At 55.3% G+C, this 25,108-nt stretch overlaps 2 protein-coding genes and 1 long non-coding RNA gene across 3 annotated transcripts in view; 2 read left to right on the top strand and 1 right to left on the bottom strand.

Moving 5' to 3' along the window:
• The first annotated feature begins 7,750 nt into the window (after positions 1-7,750).
• On the top strand, positions 7,751-10,444 carry TMEM256 (transmembrane protein 256). The gene is made up of 4 exons (XM_063301713.1): positions 7,751-7,886; positions 8,599-8,636; positions 8,869-8,949; positions 9,903-10,444. Exons 1-4 carry the CDS (start codon positions 7,802-7,804, stop codon positions 10,044-10,046), a joined length of 348 nt encoding a protein of 115 aa, XP_063157783.1. The 5' UTR covers positions 7,751-7,801; the 3' UTR covers positions 10,047-10,444.
• Positions 10,445-14,339: 3,895 nt separating this feature from the next.
• PLSCR3 (phospholipid scramblase 3) lies at positions 14,340-23,010 on the top strand. The gene is made up of 7 exons (XM_063301707.1): positions 14,340-14,482; positions 17,630-17,904; positions 18,843-18,885; positions 19,938-20,158; positions 21,260-21,421; positions 21,720-21,881; positions 22,039-23,010. Exons 1-7 carry the CDS (start codon positions 14,470-14,472, stop codon positions 22,099-22,101), a joined length of 939 nt encoding a protein of 312 aa, XP_063157777.1. The 5' UTR covers positions 14,340-14,469; the 3' UTR covers positions 22,102-23,010.
• The window catches only part of LOC134495998 (uncharacterized), a 159,640-nt gene continuing 154,997 nt past the window's right edge, over positions 20,466-25,108 (bottom strand). The window contains exon 3 of the long non-coding RNA XR_010067858.1: positions 20,466-20,681. This is a non-coding gene — a long non-coding RNA (uncharacterized LOC134495998). The remainder of the gene's footprint in view (positions 20,682-25,108) is intronic.

The raw sequence follows: 25,108 nt of genomic DNA, 5'->3' as shown, positions 1-25,108 counted from the left end.
GTCATAAGTGCACGGACCAGTCGTAAGTTGGTTTTTCCAGCACCATCGTAAATCTGAACCATCACAAAATGAATGGTTGTTAAGCGAGGACTACCTGTAATTTAGGTACATTTTCTCTATTAAGAGACAGGAAATCCATCCTTTCTTTGCCTTTTTTAAGCATATTCTTGAATTCTCTCTGCTGCCTCTTGCCTTGTGCCTCTGCTAATGGTTCTTGAAGAATTTGTTCATCTTTATTTGTTAATGTTCCGATGGAGGGAAGGATAAAAGAAGAAAGTGAAGATTAGGAAGGTGGAGGGGAGTTCTGTTCTAAGCCATTGGGGGACTCCATCTCTCTGCAACGTTTCAAGTTGGTTTCCTTTTTTTAAAAAAAGAGACTTTATTATGAATAAATATATATCTATATCCGTTTTTTTAAAAAAGGAAAACAATTATTTTGTAAAAAAAATTCTAAATAACTAAAAAAGCAAAATTTGTGCCAAACTCAGCAAGGGGTGGGGGTGGGGGCAATTTTGCTACTGCTTGTTTTGACGACCGGGAGGGTCCCTTTGCTTTGCGATTTAAGTTTGCTGGAGCTTGTGTGAGAAATGTCTATGCCAAGGAAAAGAATGCCACTCCAACCTCAGTTGCACCCTGGCAGACAGACTCCGCCGCCTGACACTCTTGCCAACTGCCGTCACTCCCCTCCTCTGCACTCGCGCTCCTCGGCTGCCTGTCCCGGATCGGTCCCCGCCGTTAGCGAGAAGCACATGGCCGCCTGGGGGAGTCCCCTGAGATGGGAGACATCCAAGGTTCTGGACAGGCCCTGCCCTGTAGCTAAATGCCAAGAGAACCCCGAAATCAACTCTGGCTGCCCAGCCTTGGTGCTGTTGACCACCCTGCCTGCTGTCCTCCACCTGTGTCCATGTTTGAGATTGACAGTCACCCCTTCGGTCCTTCCTCTTGTCCAAAATTGAGCATGATGGCCTCCTGGAAGCAGCTTCCCGGATTTTAGGCAAAGAAGAGGAGCGTGCGTGTGGTGTGACTTTCTTCCTCCTGACCTGTCGGCCCAGCTGGGGTCCCAATTCTGGGCCAGATGTTCCCCAGCCCCCCTCCTGCGCTCCGGAGAAATGATGCTGCCGGTGATGGGGAAGGGACGGACGAGCTGCATTCCCACCAACCCCACTTGTCTGCTGAGGACATTTTTCCTGCTGGGCATGATGGCTGGTCCCCCTCCTCTTGCCCCCCCTCCCCACAAATGGAGAGAATCTATTTTTATGAGACTTAGACTTGGGCCAGGAGGGGGTCAATTTTGAAAAACCACCTTCCTGCACCTGACTTCAACAGGTCCCTCTTGTACCCCCCAAAAAAGCCTCCCACCCCCCTCCAGCCGACCCTCAGACTTTTGTAGCCCAGCCCAGCCCAGCCCAGCCCAGGAAGGCTGCCTTCCTCCAGCTTATGGAAAGACGTGCGATTTAAACAAACCAACAGAAATTAAGGTGGTGCTTTTCTTTGTTTTGTTTGTTATGACCTGGATAATGGATGAGCAAGCTCTGGTGTGTCTCGGGGAGGGGGGGTGTTGCACGCCCTCCTCAAAAGTTGAGGAACTTGGGGTGCAGGGGGGAGGCTGCGACAGAGCAGAGATGCTGTACACATTTTTAAACCTTGCAAGAAATGGAAAATGATATTGTAAATATAAAAAAAAGATTTAATTGTTGAATCTGCTTCTTACATGGCAGAGTTCGGGGAGGGGAGGGGGAAATACCAGGGTATTCCAGAGAAAGAGACCCACTGCCAGGGACAAGGCAGACTGCCTCAGACCCCAAAGCTAGCTCTCCTGGAATCAGAATTCCTGGGGGTGAGTTTTAGGAGAGAAGGGAGAATTTGCTTAACTTTTTCGATCCCCTGATATAATGTGGACTGCAGGCTCAACTCCTGGCCTTGCAGCACGCTGCATTATGCCATGGCTCGCTTAACCATGGTTGCTGGATAAACCACAATCAGATGGGTTCACACAACGCTCTCGAGTCATAGCCGAATGACCCATCGTGTGAATTCAGCAGAGCTGATTCGCTGCGCGGTTCCTTCTGCCCATCTCCCACGCCACCCTTCTCTTCTCCGGTTTCTGCGCGCTCATTCATCGCCCCCCCCCGCCCGCTTCTTCCGGGGCTCCGCGTCCTCTCTTGGCGCGTGTAATTGGGGAGGGGGGCGGGATTGCGCCTCGGGGTTCTGCCCGACCCGGCCAAAAGTCCGGGCGGAGGCGGGGGGGAGGGGGGCTGCAGCTATGCGGGAAAGGGCGGCGGGGAGGCGATGGGCGAGGGAGTCGCAGGGAGGCCGCCGCCGCCGCCGCCCCCTCCTTCTGATTTCGCATTCTGCCTCGGTGGGCAGGTTGCTAAAAATAGCCGCTGCTCGCTCCGGTTCCAGGCTGCGCCACTCGCAGGAAGGAGGCAGCGCCCGCCCAGCAAGTGCGCGCTGGGGGTAGGGGCGAAGGGGCGAAAGAAAAGCGCCAGCTCGGCCCTCTCCCTCGCGACCCCGAAGACGGAGCGGCACTCGGGGAGGGGGCTGGGGGCGAGGGGGGAAGCTACGCGCCCGGTCTCGGGCCAGGAAGGGGGGCAGCTGAAGGGGGAGGAGGGGAACAGCCACGTAGCGCATCAGCTGGGCTTGCGGGGGGGGGAGCGAGGTGGTGGTCTGCCCTGCTGTCTCCGCAGCCCCGCTCGGCCCGAAGGCTTCTTGCCTCCGGATGAAAAAGCTTCGGGGCACGCGCGCGGCCCGGGCTGGCTCCCCGGAGCGCGAGAGGCACTCTGCACGTGCTCGCGGCGCACGAAGAGCTGCGGCACAGCGAGAGATAGAGGGCAGGCGGGCGGATGGAAAAGCGCAAGCCAGACCCGGAGCCGATCGTCAGGGTGCGGCCGGGAAGGGCCTCAAAGTCGCTCGTGCCAAGTCGGCCGCCCCAGAGGTGGCGCCGAAGGCCGGGAAGGAGTCCGGGCAGCCGTGCCCGGCCCCGGGCTCCAGCCGCTTCCCCGGCCGCCCTGGAGGGAGAGCGGGAGCGCGCGGGGGCGCCCGGAAGCCCGGCACGACTGCAGCCTCGCTGCCCTGGGGTATGCCCTCGGCGGCGATAGGCTATTCCTACGCGGGGAGGTTCCCTTTTGCTCTTGGGAACCCGTCTTGGGAGCCAAAGGCCGCGCTGGGGCTGGCTGGGATGGCGGGAGACGCAGCCGGAAGGCGCCGCTTTGGAGATCGGTGCACCGTGAATGATGAAGGGTGCAAGGGCACGGGGGACCCGAAGGAATCGGCTCTGGGCCTCGGCGCTCCCTTGGGCAGGCTGGGCGCAGGGGAACTGCCCGGTGGGTCGGACCCCACCTGCGTTGACGCGCATGCAAGCTTTTGCGTGGGCGCCGATATTTGAGAACCCACCAGCACGGACCTTCCCAACGGGAGGGCAGGCTCCGGTCAGGGTGGGAATCCCTGGCCCTGATGGGAGCTGGCAGAGTCGGCCGGGGGGCGTGCCAGACCATCGGGCGCCCTAAGGCTGCTTCGGGTCGGTTCACGCTGGCCATCCGGTGCGGGCGAACGGGCAGCGGACTCCCCTTGATGCAGGTCCCTGCAAACTGGCCCAGGGCCCACGTTCTCACGCTGGAGCGTCTTGTACGCGCGTTGGGCCGCGTTGGTGGGCGGGTGATGGAAGTTGAGGGTCCAACGCCCCGGAGGGCGCCATGTTGGGGAAGACTGGCCGGAAACATCAGTGCAGCTGTGGCCCAAGATGGAGACGCCCTCCCACGCCCCCTCCGTTGCGCCAGGCGACATCCCTGCGCCTCTGCTGCCCCCTGGCGACCCGGGCTGGCCACTGCAGCTCCGCGGAACATGGTCGTATCCAGACTGGTCGTTCGTTACGTTAAGAAATAAACTGATGCTTCAATGTGCAGCTGTCCTTTGTTACAAACGTGGAAAAATTGTGTCAAAAAGGGATCGGGGGTGCAAAATTCGGCCATGCGTGAAGAACAAGACTGGATGCTCTACTGTACCTCCCTCCCCACGGGCTGGACTATCTGAACCCAGACCCCCGAAGACCCAGGCGTGGGAGACAGAGATGCTGGAGAAGGAAAGGGCACCACGGGAAAAGTCCAAGGGAACTTTTCGTTCCTTCCAGAAGGGGGCGCCATGGTACGTTTTGTTGTTTATTTGTTCAGTCGCTTCCGACCCTTCGTGACTTCATGGACCAGCCCATGCCAGAGCTTCCTGTCAGTCAACACCCCCAGCTCCCCGAGGGACGAGTCCGTCACCTCTAGAATATCATCCATCCACCTTGCCCTTGGTCGGCCCCTCTTCCTTTTGCCCTCCACTCTCCCCAGCATCAGCATCTTCTCCAGGGTGTCCTGTCTTCTCATTATGTGGCCAAAGTATTTCAGTTTTGCCTTTAATATCAATCCCCCAAGTGAGCAGTCCGGCTTTATTTCCTGGAGGATGGACTGGTTTGATCTTCTTGCAGTCCAAGGCACTCTCAGAATTTTCCTCCAACACCACAGTTCAAAAGCATCGATCTTCCTTCGCTCAGCCTTCCTGATGGTCCAGCTCTCGCAGCCATATGTTACTCCGGGGAGCACCATTGCTTTAACTCTGTGGACCTTTGTTGTCAGTGTGATGTCTCTGCTCTTAACTATTTTATCGAGATTTGTCATTGCTCTTCTCCCAAGGATTAAGCGTCTTCTGATTTCCTGACTGCAGTCAGCATCTGCAGTAATCTTCGCACCTAGAAATACAAAGTCTTTCACTGCTTCTACATTTTCTCCCTCTATTTGCCAGTTATCAATCAAGCTGGTTGCCACAATCTTGGTTTTTTTTTTAGGTTTAGCTGCAAGCCAGCTTTTGCACTTTCTTCTTTCACCTTCATCATAAGGCTCCTCAGTTCCTCTTCGCTTTCAGCCATCAAAGTGGTATCATCTGCATATCTGAGATTGTTAATGTTTCTTCCAGCGATTTTAACTCCACCCTTGGACTCCTCAAGCCCAGCATGTCGCATGATGTGTTCTGCATACAAGTTGAATAGGTAGGGTGAGAGTAGACAGCCCTGCCGTACTCCTTTCCCAATCTTAAACCAGTCCGTTGTTCCGTGGTCTGTTCTTACTGTTGCTACTTGGTCGTTATACAGATTCTTCAGGAGGCAGACAAGATGAGTTGGTATCCCCATACCACTAAGAACTTGCCACAATTTGTTATGGTCCACACAGTCAAAGGCTTTAGAATAGTCAATAAAACAGAAATAGATGTTTTTCTGAAACTCCCTGGCTTTTCCCATTATCCAGCGGATATTGGCAATTTGGTCCCTAGTTCCTCTGCCTTTTCTAAACCCAGCTTGTACATCTGGCAATTCTTGCTCCATGAACTGCTGAAGTCTACCTTGCAGGATCTTGAGCATTACCTTACTGGCATGTGAAATGAGTGCCACTGTTCAATAGTTTGAACATTCTTTAGTGTGTCCCTTTTTTGGTATGGGGATATAAGTTGATTTTTTCCAGTCTGATAGCCATTCTTGTGTTTTCCAAATTTGCTGGCATATAGCATGCATTACCTTGACAGCATCATCTTGCAAGATTTTGAACAGTTGAGCTGGGATGCCGTCGTCTCCTGCTGCCTTGTTATTAGCAATGCTTCTTAAGGCCCATTCAACCTCACTCTTTGGGATCTCTGGCTCTAGCTCACTGACTACACTGTCAAAGCTATCCCTGATATTGTTATCCTTCCTATACAGGTCTTCTGTATATTCTTGCCACCTTTTCTTGATCTCTTCTTCTTCTGTTAGGTCCTTGCTATCTTTGTTTTTGATCATACCCATTTTGGCCTGGAATTTACCTCCGATGTTTCTAATTTTCTGGAAGAGGTCTCTTGTCCTTCCTATTCTATTGTCTTCTTCCACTTCCGCGCATTGCTTGTTTAAAAATAATTCCTTATCTCTTCTGGCTAACCTCTGGAATTTTGCATTTAATTGGGCATATCTCCCCCTATCGCTGTTGCCTTTTGCTTTCCTTCTTTCTTGGGCTACTTCTAGTGTCTCAGCAGACAGCCATTTTGCCTTCTTGGTTTTCTTTCTTTGGGATGTATTTTGTTGCCGCCTCCTGAACAATGTTGCGAACTTCTGTCCAGAGTTCTTCCGGGACCCTGTCTACTAAGTCCAGTCCCTTAAATTGATTCTTCACCTCCACTGCATATTCCTTAGGAATATTAGTGAGCTCATATCTAGCTGATCTGTGGGTCTTCCCTAATCTCTTTAGCCTGATCCTAAATTGTGCAAGAAGAAGTTCGTGATCTGAACTACAGTCAGCTCCAGGCCTTGTTTTTACCGACTGTATAGATGTCCGCCACCTTTGGCTGCAGAGGATGTAGTCAATCTGATTTCGGTGTTGTCCATCTGGGGAAGTCCATGTATAAAGCCGTCTCTTAGGTTGTTGGAAGAGAGTGTTTGTTATGCAGAGTGAGTTGTCTTGGCAAAATTCTATCAGCCTATGTCCTGCTTCATTTTGTTCTCCCAGGCCATGCTTACCTGTAATTCCAGGTGTCATTTGACTGCCCGCCTTAGCATTCCAGTCTCCCGTGATGAAAATAACATCTCTTTTAGGCGTGTTGTCCAGTAGGTGCTGCAGATCCCCATAGAACTGCTCTACTTCAGCTTCTTCAGCATTTGTGGTTGGGGCGTATATTTGGATCACTGTGATGTTAGATGGCTTGCCCTGAATTCGAATTGAGATCATTCTGTCGTTTTTTGGGTTGTATCCAAGCACTGCTTTAGCCACTTTACTATTAATTATGAAGGCTACTCCATTTCTTCTGTGGTCCTCTTGTCCACAGTAGTAGATCTGGTGGTCATTTGATGTGAAGTGGCCCATTCCAGTCCATTTCAGTTCACTGACGCCCAGAATGTCTATCTTTAATCTTGACATCTCACCAATAACCACATCCAATTTGCCCTGGCTCATAGATCTTACATTCCAGGTTCCGATGGTGTGTTGATCCTTAGAACATCGGATTCGCCGTTCACCACCAGCACCGTCGGCCGCTAGCCGCCCTTTCGGCTTTGAGCTAGCTGCGTCATCACGTCTGGGGCTAGTTGAGCTCATCCTCTGTTCCTCCCCAGTAGCATTTTGACCATCTTCCGACCTGGGGGTCTCATCTTCCGATGGTATACCGACATATCTCTGGTTGTACTGATCCATTGAGTTTTCACGGCAAGAATACTGGGGTGGGTTGCCATTACCTTCCCCAGGGATCACGTTTAGCCTGACCTCTCTGTCATGACCTTCCCGTCTTGGGGGCGCCATGGTACGTGCGCTACCGTAAATAGCACAAGCTATCCGCCCCGAATTCTGTAGAACAGGCCTTGCAATTCTCCGCTGTTTGTGGCGCGGAGCCTAAGAGCCAGGCACCCCAAAATGCGGGCGGCGGAAAGCGCTCCGGAGCCTTTAAATCGCGCCGGCAACTGTTGCAGCTGCGCTCCCCCGTCGGCGTCCTTGGATTGGCTACCGCGCCGTGATTGACGTTCTCAGCTCAAGCTCATAGGCGAATCAGGCCGGAGAACAATGAAAAAAAGGAGAAGGATGGGAATTCATTTCTCATTGGATAATTGCCAGAGTCCAATGTCCAATCCTCGCCTCGACGGGGCTCGTCATCGGCCTCCGAAAGGGACGCCGTTCAGGAAGCGGTAGCGAGCGCTGGTTGGCTAAGTGGACCCGTTTGATGGGCGCGGCTTGCATATGAAAGAGGCCCCGAGGACGCTGATTGGCTAAGACGCGTCCCGGTCGGAAGATTTCGAGCCTGGCGGAGCGGGCGGAGGATGGCGGCCGCGGCTGGGTTTTTCCGCCGCCTCGGGGCGGTGAGCGGGGCGGCCGCGGTGGGAGCGGCCGCCTACGGGGCTCACGGTGAGCGGCGGGGCTGGGCGCAGGCTTGGGGACGACGGGGCTGGCTTGGCCTGGGAGCCGGCCTGCGAGGCGCCCGGAGCGAGAAGGGCCGCGCTGCAAATTGGGGAGGGTCTCGCGGGGGCTGCTCTGCTGGGCGCTTCGAAGCGAGCCGCGCGTTCCGCCTCCAGGCTCCTGGGCTTGCAGCGCCCGGAATGGCCAAGCGGTGTGTGTGGGGGGGCTGCTCCTTTTAAGACGTGGGCTATTCTACCAATTCCGTCGGCCCCGGTGAGTGGCGCCGTTCCGGCGGAGCCCCGGCCCTCGGCGTCGGTGGGAACGGCGGAGACGTCGCGCACGCGTGTCAGCACCGCGCGCAGATGAGACCCCTTTGCCCAATGCCGTCGCGGGGCTCGTCCGGCGGTTTGGGGAGGGAAGGGCCGCGTGACGGCCGAGCAGCTGACCCGGGCGGGGAGGGGCGTGTCCGGAATGGCCTTTATGGGCCACCGAGCCCGCCGGCCTCCCACCGGCTGCCCCGCTGGCGTCCCGGCTGGAGGACTGAACGGGTCTCGCTGGATACGTGGTTGAAGGGGAAGCGCTGCTTGGAAGCGAGCGGCTCGGGGCGAGCGAGGGCCGCCGCTCTCGCGGGACGGGGACACGGCCCAAAGGAGGGCGCTGGCGGGCGCTGGTCTTCCCGTCCTTCTTCCGAATAACCGGCCCGCTGCTGCTCTTCTTCCAGGGTTCCACCCCCGGGATCAGCAGGAGTACCTGAAAGAGGTAAGCGCCCCCACCCCGAGCCCCCTCCGGTCTCTGGCCAGGAACTCCGGGGCCCTTGTGCCAGGCGCTGTGGGCCGGGATTCTGGCTTCTGCCGTGGGCAAAGTGGGCACCAAGTTGGGGGCACATTGGGCTCTGCCCACCCCACCCCGAGGCTTCTGCCCATCCCTGGGACTGCAGCTGGCGCTCTCAGCAGGCAGAGTGGGTCCTCACAGGTTGATGCTTCTTTTGCAGTTGTATGGCACTGCCAATAAGTACCACTTCCTGCACAGCCTGGCCCTCTTGGCTGTGCCCCAATGCCGGTACCCAATGCTGGTAGGTATTCTGGACCTCAAGATACCTTTGGGATGGGGCACCCCAACCCCTGTCCCCAGCTGCTCACACCACCCAGCTTCCTCCAGATGCAGCAGTTGCAAAGAGGGTGCAAGTTGGGTCTCCCTTCGGAGATGGCATAAAAAAAGGAACAGGGCTTTGGTCTCCCAGGCGTGGCCAGCATCTTGCCTCTTTTGACCCCCTCGATCTCCAGGGTTTCAGCCAGTGAATTCTTGGGGGAGGGGTGATTCAGTTTTTTTTCCCTTTCCTTCTGAAAATCTGGGCCCTCTCCCAATGCAGTCAGATCCTTGGCCTTCAATGTCCTGCTTTTCCATGGGAAACCCCTCCCCCACCCTCTAGAGCAGTGTTTTTCAACCTTGGCAGCTTTAAGATGTGTGAACTTCAACTCCCAGAATTCTGGGAGTTGACGTCCACACACCTTCAACTTGCATGCTGCCTGGGGAATTCTGGGAGACAGCCAGTTTGGTCTAGTGGTTAAGGCACCAGGCTAAAAACCGGGAGACGGTGAGTCCTAGTCCCACCTTAGGCATGAAAGCCGGCTGGGTGACTTTGGGCCAGTCCCTCTCCCTCAGCCCAACTCACCTCACAGGGTGGTTGTGGGGAAAAGAGGAAACGGAAGGAGTATTAGGTATATTCCCTCTCTTGAGTTATTTATAAAAATAATAAAGTCAGGATAAAAAAAATCTAAAAAAAAAAAGGTCTGCACATCTTCAAGTTGCAGGCTGGCTGGGGAATTCTGGGAGTTGAAGTCCACGCATCTTCAAGTTGCCAAGTTTGAGAAACACGGCTCTAGAGCCCCATTCAGCTTCTGGCTGCGGTGTTTCCACCCATGTGCAGACTCCTGGCTTCTCCTGGCTTGGAACGGGAAGGAGCCTCTGTGCTTTGGAGTGTGGCGGGCAGACATTAAAAAACTCTTGGCTTTTTGTCTCTTGCAGGCTGGGAGCATCCTGTCCACGGGCATGGGGCTCTTCTGCGGGCCCTTCTATTACCACGCGCTAACAGGAGAGCCCACCTTCACCCGAGTGGCGCCCTATGGCGGAAGCCTCCTTATCCTTGGCTGGCTGGCCTTGGCTCTCTGACGGCCCCTTCCCCCATCTCCACATTGTCCCCCAGCCCTGGGCGAGCCAGGAGCCTTCAGGCACCTTCCCTTTGCAGCTAGCAGGAAGCGGCTAAGAGGAATGCCATCTGCCCTGCACAGGGCAGTGGTGGTGGGGCATCTGGACCAAGACTGAAGCAGCTTCGCTTCGGGGCCTCTCCAAAACCTGCTCTGGGGCTGAATTTTCAAGGGGCTGAATCTTCTCTCTTTTTATTGAAAGTCTCTCTCAGTTGTTATAATGGATGCAGATTTGCGATGGGGAAGAAAGGGAAGGAATCACGTCAAGCCGAGGATGTCGGCTTCCCTAGAATGTAAGGGATTGCGCGAGTTGAATCATTGTTTACATGACTTTAATAAATGAACTTGGTTTTACTTCTTCAAGCCACATCCACTTTGTTTTGTGAAACTGGGGCAGCCCCAGGTTGGGTAATGCCACAGCTTACAAAGCTAAAAACCCAAAGGAAAGTTCCCAAATGCATCCCTTGACTTTGCGGCTGAGTCAGGAGAGGGTGTGTGTGTGTGGGGGGGGGGGGGTTAGGACCTTCCCTGGGCAAAACGGCTTCTGGGGAACCCTGAAAAAAACCTAACTGGTACACCCCTGGAAACCAGCTGGCTGCAGTGGGGCTGGGCAAAGGGAAAGGAGGTTTGGGTATACTGCCAAGGCTGAGTTTGGGGCACATCTGAGAGGGGCACTGAATCACCTTTTGTAGATGAATTTAGAAGACTGGAGACTTTAAAGATTAAGAGGACAAAAACCTTAAGTGTGATGTAATGATGCTAAGAGGAGGTGCCTTTTGTGGGTCTGCAGTGGGGGGTTTGGGGTGCTTGGTATTCCCCCCTCCCCCCATGCTGAAGAGTTTCTGCAACATGGAGTAGGCCAGAGTCCAGCCACTGGAGCCTAAAAATAAAGAAAGGGTGATCTATTTAATCCTGAGGTTAAAAAGAGATTAGATAGGGGTGGGGGGTGGAGGGCCAAAGCGAGGAAAGAGGCCTCCATGGGCTAGCACAGAATCAAATTGATTTAAAGGCCCTTTGCACATGCCCCAAGGAAGCTGCATAGTTCAGAGTTCAGGCGCCTGTCTTTGCTTTAGGATCTGCCTTCACACAACAGGAGTAACCGGTTCAGCTGAAGACCTGGCTGCCCCATTCTCACAGCAACCTCATGTTTTTAATCTGGCATGTAGCTTTGCAGGTGGTCTGAGCTCCAAGATATTGCTGGAACCTAGAGAACGAACGTGTGAAACCCCGGAACCCTGGTTTTCCTCCTCCCCCCACCCCGCCTGCTGAAGCCCTCCTCCGCAAGGGTGCCTCGGAGGAGGCTCGCCAGAAAGGCCAGGCCGTCTTGCGGGGCCGGAGGAGAGGACCGGCAGCGCCGGGCAGGGGCGAGCGCGGGCCCCGTTCTCACGTGCGGCCGCCGGCGGCGCGCAGAGGGCCCCGCTCTCGCCCCTCCTCCCCGGGCTCCCTCTTCCCGCAGCCCCAGCGACGTCTTAACCGGCCGGCCTTCAAAGGAGGCGGGCGAATGGCGGAGCCCGCAGTCCCCGCAAGGGGTTAACCCGCACTCGCAGCCCCTCCCCGGCGCCCTCCTGCTCCGCCTTCCCCGCAAAGCAGAACAAAGAGCGGCGGGGTCCTCCCCACTTTCGCTTTCTCGAGCCCGCGGGGCTGCGGACTGGAGGCGCGTTCCCGGCTGCCGCTCGCCTTCTTGCTGGGCCTGAAGGTAACGGGAGGGGCGGAGAGAGGGAAGGGGGGCGGGGGAAGATCCGAGGCACGGGAGGATCGGCGCGGGTCCCGGGATCCGTACAAGGAGGAGCCCCCTTCCCCTCCCTCCCTGCCTCCCTCCCTGCCGGCAGTCGCTTTGGCTCCGTTTGCAAGAGGCTGCGCCCGAGGCTCAGCTTGGTTTTTTTCTTTTTTCCCTGAGGCTGCGCGGCTCCCTCCCATCATCCCTGGCCATGATGGGCGGGGTAGTCCCGGGAGCGGCTCGGGAAGGCTTTTCTTCCTCCTCCCTTTTCGTCTGCGTCTCTGCGGGGATAGATTTCCATTTTCGCTCCGCTGCTCCTAGAGAAGCGGCTTCCCTTACTCTGTTTTGCCCCCGGCACGGCCTACTCTGCCGGGGTGGAGCAGGGCAAGGATTGCCGCACGAACACGGCGGAGTTCTCAGGGCCATAAAAACGTGGTTTGCAAACCACGGCGGCCGGCATCACCGTTCGCGCTAAGTCGAAGCCAAACCGCTCCCACCTCTAATCCACCCCCCATTTTGAAGCCCCCCGGAATGCTTCAGAAACGTGTGTGATCATTCTTTGCACGCCACCCGCCCCCCTTTCATCCCGATCCCGAGACTTTGCCAGCCGGCCACTGTCCCCGTCTTCGCAATCCGGAGCCCCTGTTGGTCCGTCCGTCGGTCTCTCTGGTTGGGTTTTCCGCCTGGCGAGGAGTTCTGTGAAACGCAGCGGCCTGCGCGTTGGGTTGCGCCAAGGAACGAATGGTCTGATGGCCCTTTTTAGTCGCTGCTGCTTTGAAATGTCTCCTTCCCTTCATTTTCCGGTCGGGAGGTGGGCTTCTCCCCCCGCCCCCGGACAGAAAAGGTCCTGCCTGCGTTCCTTCTTGGAGAGGAAGCCCAACGGGGCCGGGCCGGGATCAAAGGACTAGCAGGCCCAAGAGTAAAACAGCAGGAGTAACAAACACGGGCGTAAACGCGAGGCCGAGGGGAGGACCGGAGGATGCCTTCAGGGTGCTAAAGTTTGCCGTCGGAAAACGACTCGGCCACATTCTTGCAAACAGCAGGAGCGAGGCTGGAACGGGGAATCGCTCGGTCTTCCTGCGGAGAAGCCAGGCGCTTCCCTTTTCGGGCAAAAATCGGAGGCTGCTGGCGGGGGCGGGCGTGGATTCCGCCCCAGGCCCTTTTCTGCCAGCAAGCGAAGCCCGTCACCAGCCCCCCGGGTTCCGCGGAGGGGCATCCACGGTGTGGCTTTTAGCCGGAGCAACGCTGTGTTTATTTCCCGAAGCCCCTGGGGCGGCAGGGCGTGGGATTGCGTTTGGAAAGGCCCCGAGCTGGAGGAAGGCTGGGAAGGAGGGAGCGGGAGCGTGGCTTAGCGGTTAGATCATCCGCCCGCCGCCCGGGCCCTCCCATCCTGCGCTCACCAGCGGAGCTGCCGGATCGTCTGCCAACATATAGGGGGGGCGCCTGGCTGGGGAAGAAGGCCCATCTCCGGCTGGAGGGCGCTGGCAGGCTCCGCTCCGCTCCGGCCTTCCCCCTCCCCCTCCCCCTCCCCGGCAGCCCCTGGGAGCCGAGCCCTGCGCAGCCCCGGGAAGGGGGTCCAGTTTCACGCCGGTCACGTGCGGCGCGCAGCCCGGGGAAGGGCCGTTTCGGGGAGAGCGGCTCGTCCCGGCCGCTGCCTTGCGAAGGGCCTCTGCCCCCGGCGTGTGGGGCTGGACGCCTCCGTGCGGCAGCCGAGCGCCCCGCCGCCTCCCGGCTCGGTCTGGATCAGCGGGTCGGAGAGAAACGGGCGGGCCGGGCCGTTTTGCAGCCCCCCGGGTAGGGCTTGCTCCGGTGGGCCGCTCTGCGCTCTCGTACCGCAGCGGTGCGAACGTGGCCCTGTTCGCTATTCCCTGGCCTCCCCGAAAGGGCCCGCGGGGACGAGCCTTCGGCTTGGCGCTTTCTCTTAGAGGCGCCCTTGGCTTCGGCGGGGAAGGCCTTCCTCACCGGTTGGATTTCCGGCAGGTGAAAAGCCAGAGCCTTACCGAACTGTACTGGCATTTCCGTTTGTTCTGCTGTGGGCGCGTTTGGCTGGTCTCCCCTTGGCCTGCCCTGCAAATTCATAGAAATGCAGAGCAGGGCCAGGGCAGCGACTGCTGCAGACTTGGGGGTCAGATTGTGGCTTGGCCTGGAGGGCGACCGGCTGCGTTTGCCCAGGGAAAGCAAGTGCCTGCTTGAGTCCAGCAGAGGCCTGCTGCAATGGATGCATCTGGGGTGCCGTCTCCAATCCAGCACTTTCCCGGGGTGTTGGACTCCAGCTCCCATGGTGCTCAGCCAGGATGTTGCCAGAGCCTTGTGGGAGCTGCAATCCCATGCATTCTGGGTGGGCTCCAGCTAGAAGGAGGCTGGTCTGATGAATCAATGGGCAGTTTGTTGCAGGAGGCAGCCTGGAAAAGGGGGTCAGGTGGTGTGAGAGGAGCTCCCAGGATCTTTGGGGGCAGATGCTGAGCCCCCCCTTCTTGTTGAATGGAGTCCCCGTTTCACCCCAGCTCTCCCCATCTTCCCCAGGGTTACCTGTGGGCCCAGTGCAGCTTGGAGTGAGACCACTGACCGCACCCTCTGACCCTTTTGCAGGGATCTCCCGATGGAAGGCGGAGGCAGGTGCTGATCCGAAGTCGCCAGGAGTGGGGATCCCTTTGCTCTGAGGTCGGGGACTATGGCAGCCACAGGTTTGCTGGTTTTCTCTCACCTCTGCTCCAGGCCTTGTTCTTACACAGGGCTGCCTCATTTAGGGGGAGGGGGAAAAGGAAGCAGTATTTCCACATCTGCATTTCAGTTACCCGCCTATCGCCAGAAAATGCTCTACTTAGCAGTTCTTACCACTGGACGTGCCTGCATCTCTGATCCTGGGAAGTTTTGGGGATTCTGGCAGCAAACACCAGGCCAGAGGGCTGAGCTTCACTGTGTTTGTGCACCCCTCCTCTTTCAAGAGTTGAGGGGCTCCAAGCTTGCCGAACTGGAGCACCGGTTCTTGGGCAGGATCTGTCAGGAAAAGGTGAGGTGTCGGCTTGGCATGGCATGGCAGGTGGCGGGGAAGGCCAAGCCACAAATTGGCAGCACCACATCTCTGGCTCCCATGGCAAGTTCCTGTGGGCCAAAACGAGCCTGCCTCCAGCCAGCCTGTGGCCTGGGGATGTGTGAATCAGGCAAAATCCAGCCTGCCTTTCAGATCCAGTTTGGATTTTTCAGTTCAGAAAAGTGACACAGTTTGATTTGGGTATTCTAATCCAGTTGTTAAATTGGCCGGTGATTTGAAAAAAACAAGAACAACAACTCTCTGTGCAGGCAAAAATGGTTTGAGTTGATTTGGAGGGGTGGGGTACAATTCAGCTGTTCAAATGGTTCGCTGATTTGTTTTGAAAAGTTGATTCTGTTTGGAGATCCAGTGGAATTGGCTTCGGGCTGAATCTCTGGACAGCCTGCCAGTGTATCCCCAGATGAGACGACTAAACTTTTTGCTCTGGCTGTAATTTCCTCTGCACTTAGAGCTGATGAAACTGGTGTGTTTCTAAAAGCTGCACGTGGCCCAGAGGTTATCACGTACCAATCCCCCAGTGAGGAAACAATACACTTGTTCTAGAGCAGTTTCCTAACCTCGGCAACTTTAAGATGTGTGGACTTCAACTCCCAGAATTCCCCAGCCATGCTGGCTGGGGAATTCTGGGAGTTGAAGTCCACACATCTTAAAGTTGCCGAGGGGGGGGGGAAACACTGTTCTAGAGACTTGGCCATCATCATCAGGAGCAAACAGTTCTGTAAACCTAGTCAGTGGGGGATCTGGGTGAAGCTTGAGTGGTGGAAGAGTCAGGGCAGACAAAAGGGAAAAAAACATCTTAGGAGGGCACAGACAGGCTCAGGAACTCCTTGCCCCAAGACACAGCGGCTACTTCAACAGGGAAAGAATCCAGGCGTGTGGGTTTCCTGATCATTTGCTAGGTGGGAAAATTCTCTGGATCTGCTGAGTTTTGACCAAATTGCCCGCACCATTTCTTTTTTGTTCTTTGCTTCCCAAGTGCTAGTACTATGATTTTTTTTACTGCTCATCTGCAGCAACAGGTGGCCGGAAAGAGGAGAAACGAAACTAAACGTAATATATATCATCCTTCTGATAAACTGCTCTCAGAGGTTTTGTTTTTCCTCCCTCCCTCTATAATTTTGTCTTGGTTTTAATTGCCTTGTTTTAGTCTTAACTTCCCACCTGGTGTATTTTTTAATTGCCACAAGCTATCCAGAGTGTTGGGTCAACAAAAGGGCGAGAATGACATCGGTATAATCAAACGGTGATGGCTTGTGGGTGCCTTGGTGCCTGTCCTGCAGCCTTCTCAGAAATGTTGCCCTCTTCCCACCCTGCTGCCTTTTGGGGACAGAAAGCTGGGAACGATGGGCATTGCAGTACCAGAAACTTCCCAGAGGGGGATGCACGGACTGAGCTGCCTGAGAGGGAGGGAGAACGGCCAGTTCACAGAAACAGGAGCCTGGGGTGACGGATGACGTGGGCACTCCTGGTGGCTTTGCAGTTCTTTCATCTGAAGCTGGGCAGGGCCAGGAGGGTGGATTGAGGGCGCGGCTGGAATGTGCCTGGGTGTGTTAAGGCACTGTTGGGGGGGAGGCTGAGTCACCCCCTCTGCTCCTGATGTGATGGTGTAACCTGCTGTAACCCTATGGCACATCATCCCCCCCGCCCAAGGTCGGGCTGGCTCCAGCCCTGATGGCCTTCTGGAGTTGGGAAGGTGAGATGGGCGGCTATAGAAATTGAAGGAACGAACGAACGAACGAACGAATGTGTCTGCAGCCTCTCTGAGCAACCTTCGGCCTGCTTGACTTGTAAGATAAGTTTTTCCCTGGGGCTTAGCTCACCCCCCAGCCCTCTCTTGTGCTCATTCCCTTCCCTTCCTCCCTGCATATGTTGCTCCATCCCTGCCTGAAGGAGGGCTCCTGAGCATGTGCAGAGAGCACATCCCTTGGCCAGCTGCAGCTGATCACAGTCCCCCTGGGTGTGAGGCAGATTCCAATTCTGATTCCGCTCCTTGCTTTCAGAAATGGGGAGCTTGGGTGAGCGGCATCCCCCCTCCCAACCCTCGGCGGTCCATGTTTCCACGCATTGTTCCTTCCTCGCTGCCCCCCCGCCCTGAGCCCCACCAGCCCCTGTGCTGGGTGCCAGTAAGCTTTTCTGCATCCTGTCCCTGTTTTCCAGCTTCCTCAACCCTCCTGTTTCTTTCCAAAAGCTGCTTGGTGGCACTGTCTTCCTCCCGGACGCCAGTTGTGGTTCCCAGAATCCTTAGCTCACATGGCCTTTGGCCGGGGCATTCTGGGAGTTGCAGTGCTAACGTATTTGGCAGAGCTGGGGTGGGGGGGTGGCTTTGCTGGGCTTGTGGCCCCTTGCGGAAGGTCACCGTCCTGTCATCTTCCGTGCAGGGCCCACTGCCAACCTTTTGCGTTTTTCTGGGCCTCCCTGTTTCTTTTTGCGCTTGCCCCGGTCTGCACATCATTCCTTAAATCCTGACAAGCAGAATCTCACCTGTCTCTTACCTGTTCTTCTCTTAAAAGAGAGATAAAGGACTTTGGGGGGGGGAAACTGTTTTGCAAGCAGAATTCTATTTTTCCCTTTTCTTTCCTGGGTTGTTCAGGGCAAGAGGGACTGACTGCTACCATCCAATACTACATTTCCCATTCTGCATTTCTGCTCTTTGGAAACTGCCTCTGTTTGTATGTAGGAAAAGGCTGCCTGCCTTGTTTAAAGGCACAGCAACAGTTTCAGGAGTCGGGGCCCGATGGGTCTCTTGGGACAGCTGTTCTCTCTTTGGTCCTTATTGCAGGGTACCATGTTCCACAGCCAGGATATCCTGTTGCGTCTCCCCCTTACCCCGTTGTGCCGCAGCCACACGCTGGGCCCTCTGCACCAAGCCCAGGCTTCTATCCTGCTGCCGGCCATGGGGCTGGCCACATTGCTCCGCCACAGCCTCCACCCCGAGGATACCGGGACCATGCCGCTGCGCCTCAGCATCACCAGCCCCCAGATCCTCATGCTGCTATTACCCCTTACCTGCCTGTGGCAACCAGTATCCCTCATGGCTTGGAGTATCTTACCCAGGTAAGCCCAGGGCTGGCTCTGCTGCTGAACGGACTGCGGATGCTGGAAGACAGGGTTGTTAGGGAGAGGGTGGGCAATGCTTAACCAGCTCAGAGCTGCTCTGCGCCTTCTGGGTGGGATGCGGGATGGGTTGGTGTAAGGTTCCGCTGTTCATAAGTGCATCTGTGTAGAAGGATTGCAATTCCTGGCTTAAGACGGCAGACATCAAGAATCTGCTCTAACAGTGGGAGGTGTGCTTTGCCTGCAAGGCCCTGGTTTCAATCCCTGGCAGTTCCCAGTAAAAAACTGCTTTTGATGCAGGAGGCTCTGCTGACTGCCTTACTGGTGCTTCCCAACAAAAGGCAGCCAGAAATAGCTTAGATCGGCCAGAAGTGTGGCGCCTGATCACGGCACTGGCTGATCGCTAGAAAACCTCTTATCGCACTCTCCTTGAGAACAGCCCATGCACTGATCAGCCCACATTTCAAACCTTGGCTTTGCTGCAGGATGAAGGTGCCACCTGTGAACCATGGTTAGCTGCAGAATCCGCAGCAGTTCAGTCCTGAGTATTATCTACGAAGATTTTTCCCTGGGCTGTTTTCTGCCTTCTCTGCCCCCTCCTCCCCCCGTGCACATCCAGGGTTAGGCCAAGACGCCTGTTATAAGCAGCCACAAAGTGGGGTTTGGGGGCTGCTGTTGTGGTCCCCGTTCCGGACTGGGGAGCTGTTTGGCATTCAGAGGAACTGGAAAAGAGCCTCCCAGCGTCGAGAGGGGGGGTTCAGGAGCGGTTGGGAGATGGAGGACCCCGGACGGGGTGCTCAGAGCGGGACCCCAAATTGTGGAGGCATGCATTGCAGCCCACGTTCAGGATCTCTCTGCACACACGCCTGCTTGCCTGCGCTGGTGATGTCACCCGGGAAGGCCGCTCTCTCTGATTCTGCCCTGTTGCTTCTCTTCAGGTGGACCAAATTTTGATCCATCAGAAAGTGGAACTTCTGGAAGGTACGGTCCCAGAAGAGCTGAAATGCGTTTTAGAACTTGCGCACGGGGAGTTGTGAGGTAGCAGAGCTTGACGATGGCGGTGGGGGGGCCCTGTAGGTGCTAAGTGGGCAGGACTGCCTGGGACGCCCGTGTCGGGCATCTGTTGCAAGCCACAAGGACATCACAGTGGCACCACGTGCAACCTGCAGTCAGCACATTGGCCACACATCGCGACATCGTCACGCAGCGAGTGCAAGTATGTTGTCGATTTAGTTTCTCGGGTTTAGAGGTGCTCCGCCTGAAAGGGAGTCTAAGCAGCTCCTATTCTTCTCTTTTGATAATAGAGAAGCTGAATAACAAGGGAACCGTTTAGCGTTAACAATTAAAACTACAGGAACACTCAGACTTCAGAATGCAGTGGATCTTTCTAACATCTCGTCCCTAGGGTTGGGGACAATCCACATCCCTAGTGCCGGAAGTTGGAGGGATCAACGGGGCCCCCGCAGAGCCCCTCCCGGGGGGTCCCCGCTCACCTCCCTGTGCAGTTCTCTCTGCGGCTGGCTGACTTCCAGCCTCTCTCTCTAAAGGAGGGACTGCATGAACGTGTTCAACAGGAGCTGCGCGCCAACTCAGTTGGCACGCGAGGCAAGCGTGGCCGTGGCCACCTCTTGTGGGAACTTGCCTCTGTGACTCTGGCGATCCAAGCAGTGGTGACCTTTTAATGCCACGGCTCCATTCCACGAACGACACAAACTCTGTCAGTTGCATCAGTCGCAGATGACATAGGCCATGTGCGGTGACACCGTGGTGGCCTTGCCAGCCCTTCCCCCTTTCTCCCTGTAGTCACCTGGGGTATTCATGTTTAATTCGAACATGGCCACCGGGTTTTTCAAATCCAGGTTTAGGCTTCACGCCCTGGTGGCAATGATTGTCGGGGAATTAAAATCGGACGCGAGGCGGACATCATCAGTGTCCTGCGAGGACGACGCTGCAGAGCCTGCAGCATGCTTTTGCGCCAGGCGCCCATCGTCCCTCTTCACGATCCCCTGAAATGGCAGCCTTTCCCCCTGCAGCTTTCATTGGCTTCGAAGGCAACAACAAGTACGAGGTGCGGAACAGCCTGGGCCAGCACATCTTCCATGCGGAGGAGCAGAACGACTGCTGCACGCGCAATTGCTGCGGCTCGCTGCGGCGCTTCTCCATGCGGCTGGACGACCCCACCGGCCGCGAAGTCATCCGCCTCGTCCGGCCACTGAAGTGCGTCAGCTGCTGGTTCCCCTGCTGCCTTCAGGAGGTAAGGGGGGCAGGGGGCTGCCAAAGCTGTTCTCTGTTCCCTGCTTTTCAACAGGGGTGCCTGTGCGTTTGATCATGAGGGCCAGAAACTTGGTTTCTCAGAAGTGAGAAGATTTAAGTTTGTGCCCTTAACCTGCTGAGGGGTGAGGAAGGGTCTCTTCCTGCCCTTGAGGACTGTCCTGGTTAAGGTTTTTCTGACCTTCCTGATAGAGAAGCTGGGTTGGTGTCTTATCAAACTCTTGACAGCCAACTTTAACCGATACAGGTAGTCCTCGCTTAACAACCACTTGTTTAGTGATGGTTTGGACTTACAATGGTGCTGAAAAAATGTTCTCACACTTACAACCGTTGCAGCATCCCTGCAGTCATATGATTACAGTTCAGGCACTTGGCAACTAGTTTGCTTTTATGACCATCGCAGCATCCCGTGGTCATGTGATCGCCATTTTCAACCTTTCTGGCCGGTTTCTGGCAAGCAAAATCAGTGGTGAACCACATGATTTTTTTAACGACCATGTGGTTTGCTTAGCGCCCAGTGATTTGTTTAATGACCACCACACAAAGGTCGTAAAATCAGGTTGGATTTGCTTAATGACCGCTTCACCTAGCAGCTGAAATTCCAGTTCCAATTGTGGTCGTTAAGCAAGGACTACCTGTAGTGAAATTTTCCCCAAGTTTCCTTTAACAAGATTTATTAAAGAGAAGTGGAATCAGGTGACAGAAATCTCAGCAGCTGGATTGCTTTTACTTTGGACCCCAAGTTATCTGCCACCTTTTCAGGGTTTTCTTAATGCCCCCCCCCCCCGGTGAACAGGCAAGGAGGTTAACTGTTGGCCAGGCTGCCAGACAGCTGCAGACAGGCAGATGCAAGCCTCTCTTAGGCTCTACTGTGGTGGGCTAAGCTAAAGCGGGGCTGTGGTTTCGCCATTGTGAATGCAGCTGTTGTGTTGTTGTGTGAATCCCTCCATCCTGTGAGACCGCAGTAGGGCTTATTTGTCCGGGCATCGTGGGTAACCTTGGCACAGCCACGGGGGCTGCTTGTCCCGGTTTTAGGAGCCGGCCACGGTTTCCCCGGTGCCAGCCTTTCCTTGCCTTGCCACAGATGGAGGTGCAGTGCCCCCCAGGCAACACCATCGGGTACGTGGTGCAGACGTGGCATCCCTTCACGCCCAGGTTCTCCATCCAGAACGTCGAAAAAGAGACAGTGCTGCGCGTTGTGGGGCCCTGCTTCGCCTGCAGCTGTGGCGGGGACGTCAGCTTTGAGGTGCGCCGGGAGATAACACCGGGGCTCGAATTCCCCCAAGATTGGGGGAGGGGCGTTTTGCACATGCTCCGGAACCCCATGCCCTTTGGAATATTTTCATCGGGTCTTAGAAAATGCCCTTTGGGTCGTGTGGGGGTCTATATTGCAGGCTTTGAAAAGAAACAGAGACGGGGGTCCGCTCCCTGCACCAGGTCAAGTGGAAGCATAGCGTTATCTTTCATTTGAGGCCAAAGGGGGGGTTCCGGTGGTCGTGCTCCACGCGGGACCAGAGGCAGCCCTCCCCGATGTCTCCCTGCAGGTGAAGACGTGGGACGAGTCGCGCGGGGTGGGCCGGATCAGCAAGCAGTGGAGTGGCCTTCTCAAGGAGGTCTTCACCGATACGGACAACTTTGGGATCCAGTTCCCCATGGACCTGGACGTGAAGGTCAAGGCGGTGCTCCTGGGCGCCTGCTTCCTCATTGTGAGTCCGGCTGCGGCCCGGGGTCAGCGTTGGGGAATGTGGGCTCTGGAATCCGGATGCCGCGCCTTCCCTGCAGCTCAGCCTCCCTGCTCCTAAATTTCCCGGAGACCGCTAGGCGCTTCACTCACGCAACGTGTTTTCTCCTTTCTGCTGGCAGGATTTCATGTTTTTTGAGAAGACGGGAGAAGTGGGGCAGAGGAGCTCCGTGATGACCAGCTGAACTCATCTCACTTGATGGACAGTTCCCCCGGTTCTGACCAGGAGGAGGTTGTGTGTCTGTGTCTGTGTGTGTGTGTGTGTAACAGTGATGGAGCACTGTGACTGAGTTAGGGTTGTGTGTCCTTCCTGGTCGGTCTGTCTTCCTGTGTGCAGGTGCGCTTAAGGTTTTTGTCGTGTCCAAAAACTCACGCTGGGTCTGTAGCCAGACGGTCAAGCAACCAGCCTCAGATTCCCAAAGCTGGTGAAGGAAGCGGGATTGGCTTGTCAGTCAAACCTGGTTAGACTGTGTCCTGTCCGCTGTACCTGTGGTCTCCTGGCTGAGGATTATGGGAGTTGAAGTCCCGCTCTCTGAAGGGCTCCCTGTCGGGGAAGGCTGGGTTAAATTTCCTGCTCTCTGTGGTTGTGATTTTGAAATAGCAGTGCAATGTCCAACTTCAGCAGTTCATTGGGAAATGTTTGATATGGAAGACTGCTGGGTGCGCTCAGCTGCGCTGGCATGCCTGCTCAGGTTCTGGGTGATGGCTGCAGGGACCAGAGGTATCCACAGGGTGTGGTCAAAAAAGTGAAGATGGTGGCTTTGGTGATGCAACCACAACTCTCCTTTGTACATAACACCAAGCAGAGCCTCGCCCTCTAAGCCTGAAGAAGAAATCTTAAAGCAGTGTTTTTCAAACTTGGCCACTTTGCTGGCTGGGGAATTCTGGGAGTTGAAGTCCACACATCTTAAAAGTTGCCAAGACTGGAAAATACTGCCTTAGAGGGAGGTTTATTTCTTGGATGTTCTTCTGTGGAATTACCACAATCAGTGGGGAAGGATGGCTGTGCCCCAAAGATTATCCAGACCTTCAGGCAGAGGATGGGGAGAAGCAAGGAATCAGCCATCAGATGCTGCAGGCAGATAATTAAGAAAGGACACTTGGCAGAACAAGAGGCATTGCAGAGTGGCAGCAGGGCACCGCCCTTCCCGAGGAAGCTGTCTGAACAATTGGGGTAGAGCAAAAAACAACAACATATATGCGCGTGTTAAAGAAGAAAACGAACAGTCATTGGCTTCACAAAGGCACTGTTGTTAGACCCCGAGCTGGTGCCCTTGAGACAAGGAGCAAAACGCATTCCTGCATCAGACGGTTTTGTTGTCTCCAAAAGGAACGCACCTGGACGCATCTGTCTGCCCCAGTTGGCGATTCACAATTCTCTTCTTGCCTTTTGCTGGCATTGGACTTTTGAGCTTTTGTTTGCTTGACAGCCTCCCCCAACCTGGAGCCCTCTGGCGATAGGCTGGGCTGGCTGGGCGTGATGGGAATTGTAGTCTTAAACAATCGAGGGGGGAGCGGCTGTGTAATGACACCGCTCTGGGCGTGAGCACGTGCCAAGTATGTGCTGTGTGTGTGTGTGTGCTGATGTGGCTTGGACCGGTTGGCACGAATGACGAAGCAAACACTGCAGATGTGTGGGACAAGCCGTGCGCTGTTCTCCTGCTTCCTGCCCAAACTTGTGGATAGTTTTGCTGTCTGAACCGGGGGCTTCCCCCCGCCCCCGGTTCCACCTCCGTTGATGCCTTTTAACGGCCTTCTGCCTCGAACCGAGACGTCAGATGTGGATGTCTGCATTGGTCATTGGTGCCACGTTGCCTTAACCACTAAACCAGGAAGGCCCCCCCCCCATTTTGAATGCCGTTAGTGACTCTGCACCATCAGCTCAGGGTTGGGGGTCTCAGTGAGGCAGACCGCAGCCCCTTCCCTGCCCCGTCTTCCGAATGCTTGCGTAATATTAATGGTCAGTGTATTTTTCTGTACTGTATTTAAGTATTTACACCAAATGTTTTATGGAGGGTGGGGTGGGATGGGATGCACAGGGGGGCAGATAGGAGTTGGCTTCCCACAATGCTTGCAGAAAGAGGACTATGGAAAAAGGATCAGTAGCTGCAAACGAAGATGGCCACAGAAGCTGGTGCTTGCTTGGAAAAATCCAGGCCGCCGAGTTGCGTGTTCCTGCAGGGCCCTCCGACCTGGGCAGTGTTTCCCAACCTGTGGCTTGGGTGAAGGGAGTTGCAGTTCACCCCCTATGGAGGAAGGTTGGACCTAATGTGGGAGGCCAAGAGGGCCACAAGAACAGCCTTCTGGGGAGGTGAGCAATTTGGGGCCTCCCCTTGGATGCCAAGACTTGTTTTTCCAGGCCAAACCAAAGAAGAATAAAGATATGTAGCATTTGGTCTTTCCTTGCCTTTCATAGATTGATTTTATTGGATTTATATAGCTGCCCATCTCACCTCTTGTGATAGCGGGCATGAAACGTAAGTTTAAAAATCAGCAGAAGCAAACAGAAAACCAGAATAATACAATAATGATGCAACGGAGCCTGAGGGCCATCAAAACTCAGCCACAGAACAACAGTAAACTTTGACAGGCTTGCCCAACTTCTAGACCCCTGCCCTATTTTTATCTATTTTATTTTATTTATATGGCCACCTGTCTCACACAAAGCGACTCAGAGTGGCGTATTCCCGTACTATTGCCTTGTTCCTGTCCTCAACTCTCCATAATCAGCCTCGCCGAAGTTGTGGTGTCTGCAGGAAGTACCCAGGTAGCCATAAATATGACTCTGTGTGCAGAGAGCAGGTTCGGCCTCCAACAAAATTGCCAACTTGCATTCACAAAGCGCGCTGTCCCTTTCTGACCACCACTGGTTGCTGCAAAACACTCAGCTGCTCACAGCTGTCACCTCCCTATTTTAATCTGATCTAGCATGTTGTGCAACCTGACCCACTGAAAACGATCAAAGGTGTTCTGGGAATCAGCCAAAGGGCGAAGCCCCAAATGCCGGGTTAGCACAGGGCATCAAGCCGTGTGTGTGTGGCCCAGTATGTCACTGTCATCTTCAATAAGGCACTCTGCTGGGCCCAAGGATGTCCACTTGGTGGATGTCATAAAGTGAAGGTGGTGGCCACCACAGTGCAATCAAAGTACCCCTTACGTTGCCACCATCTTGATTTTTTTTTACTGCACCCC

The sequence above is a fragment of the Candoia aspera genome, chromosome 4, assembly GCF_035149785.1.
Source record: "Candoia aspera isolate rCanAsp1 chromosome 4, rCanAsp1.hap2, whole genome shotgun sequence".
Taxonomy (NCBI): domain Eukaryota; kingdom Metazoa; phylum Chordata; class Lepidosauria; order Squamata; family Boidae; genus Candoia; species Candoia aspera.
Note: the sequence above shows the minus strand (reverse complement) of the source record. Positions and strands in the feature narration are given on the sequence as shown.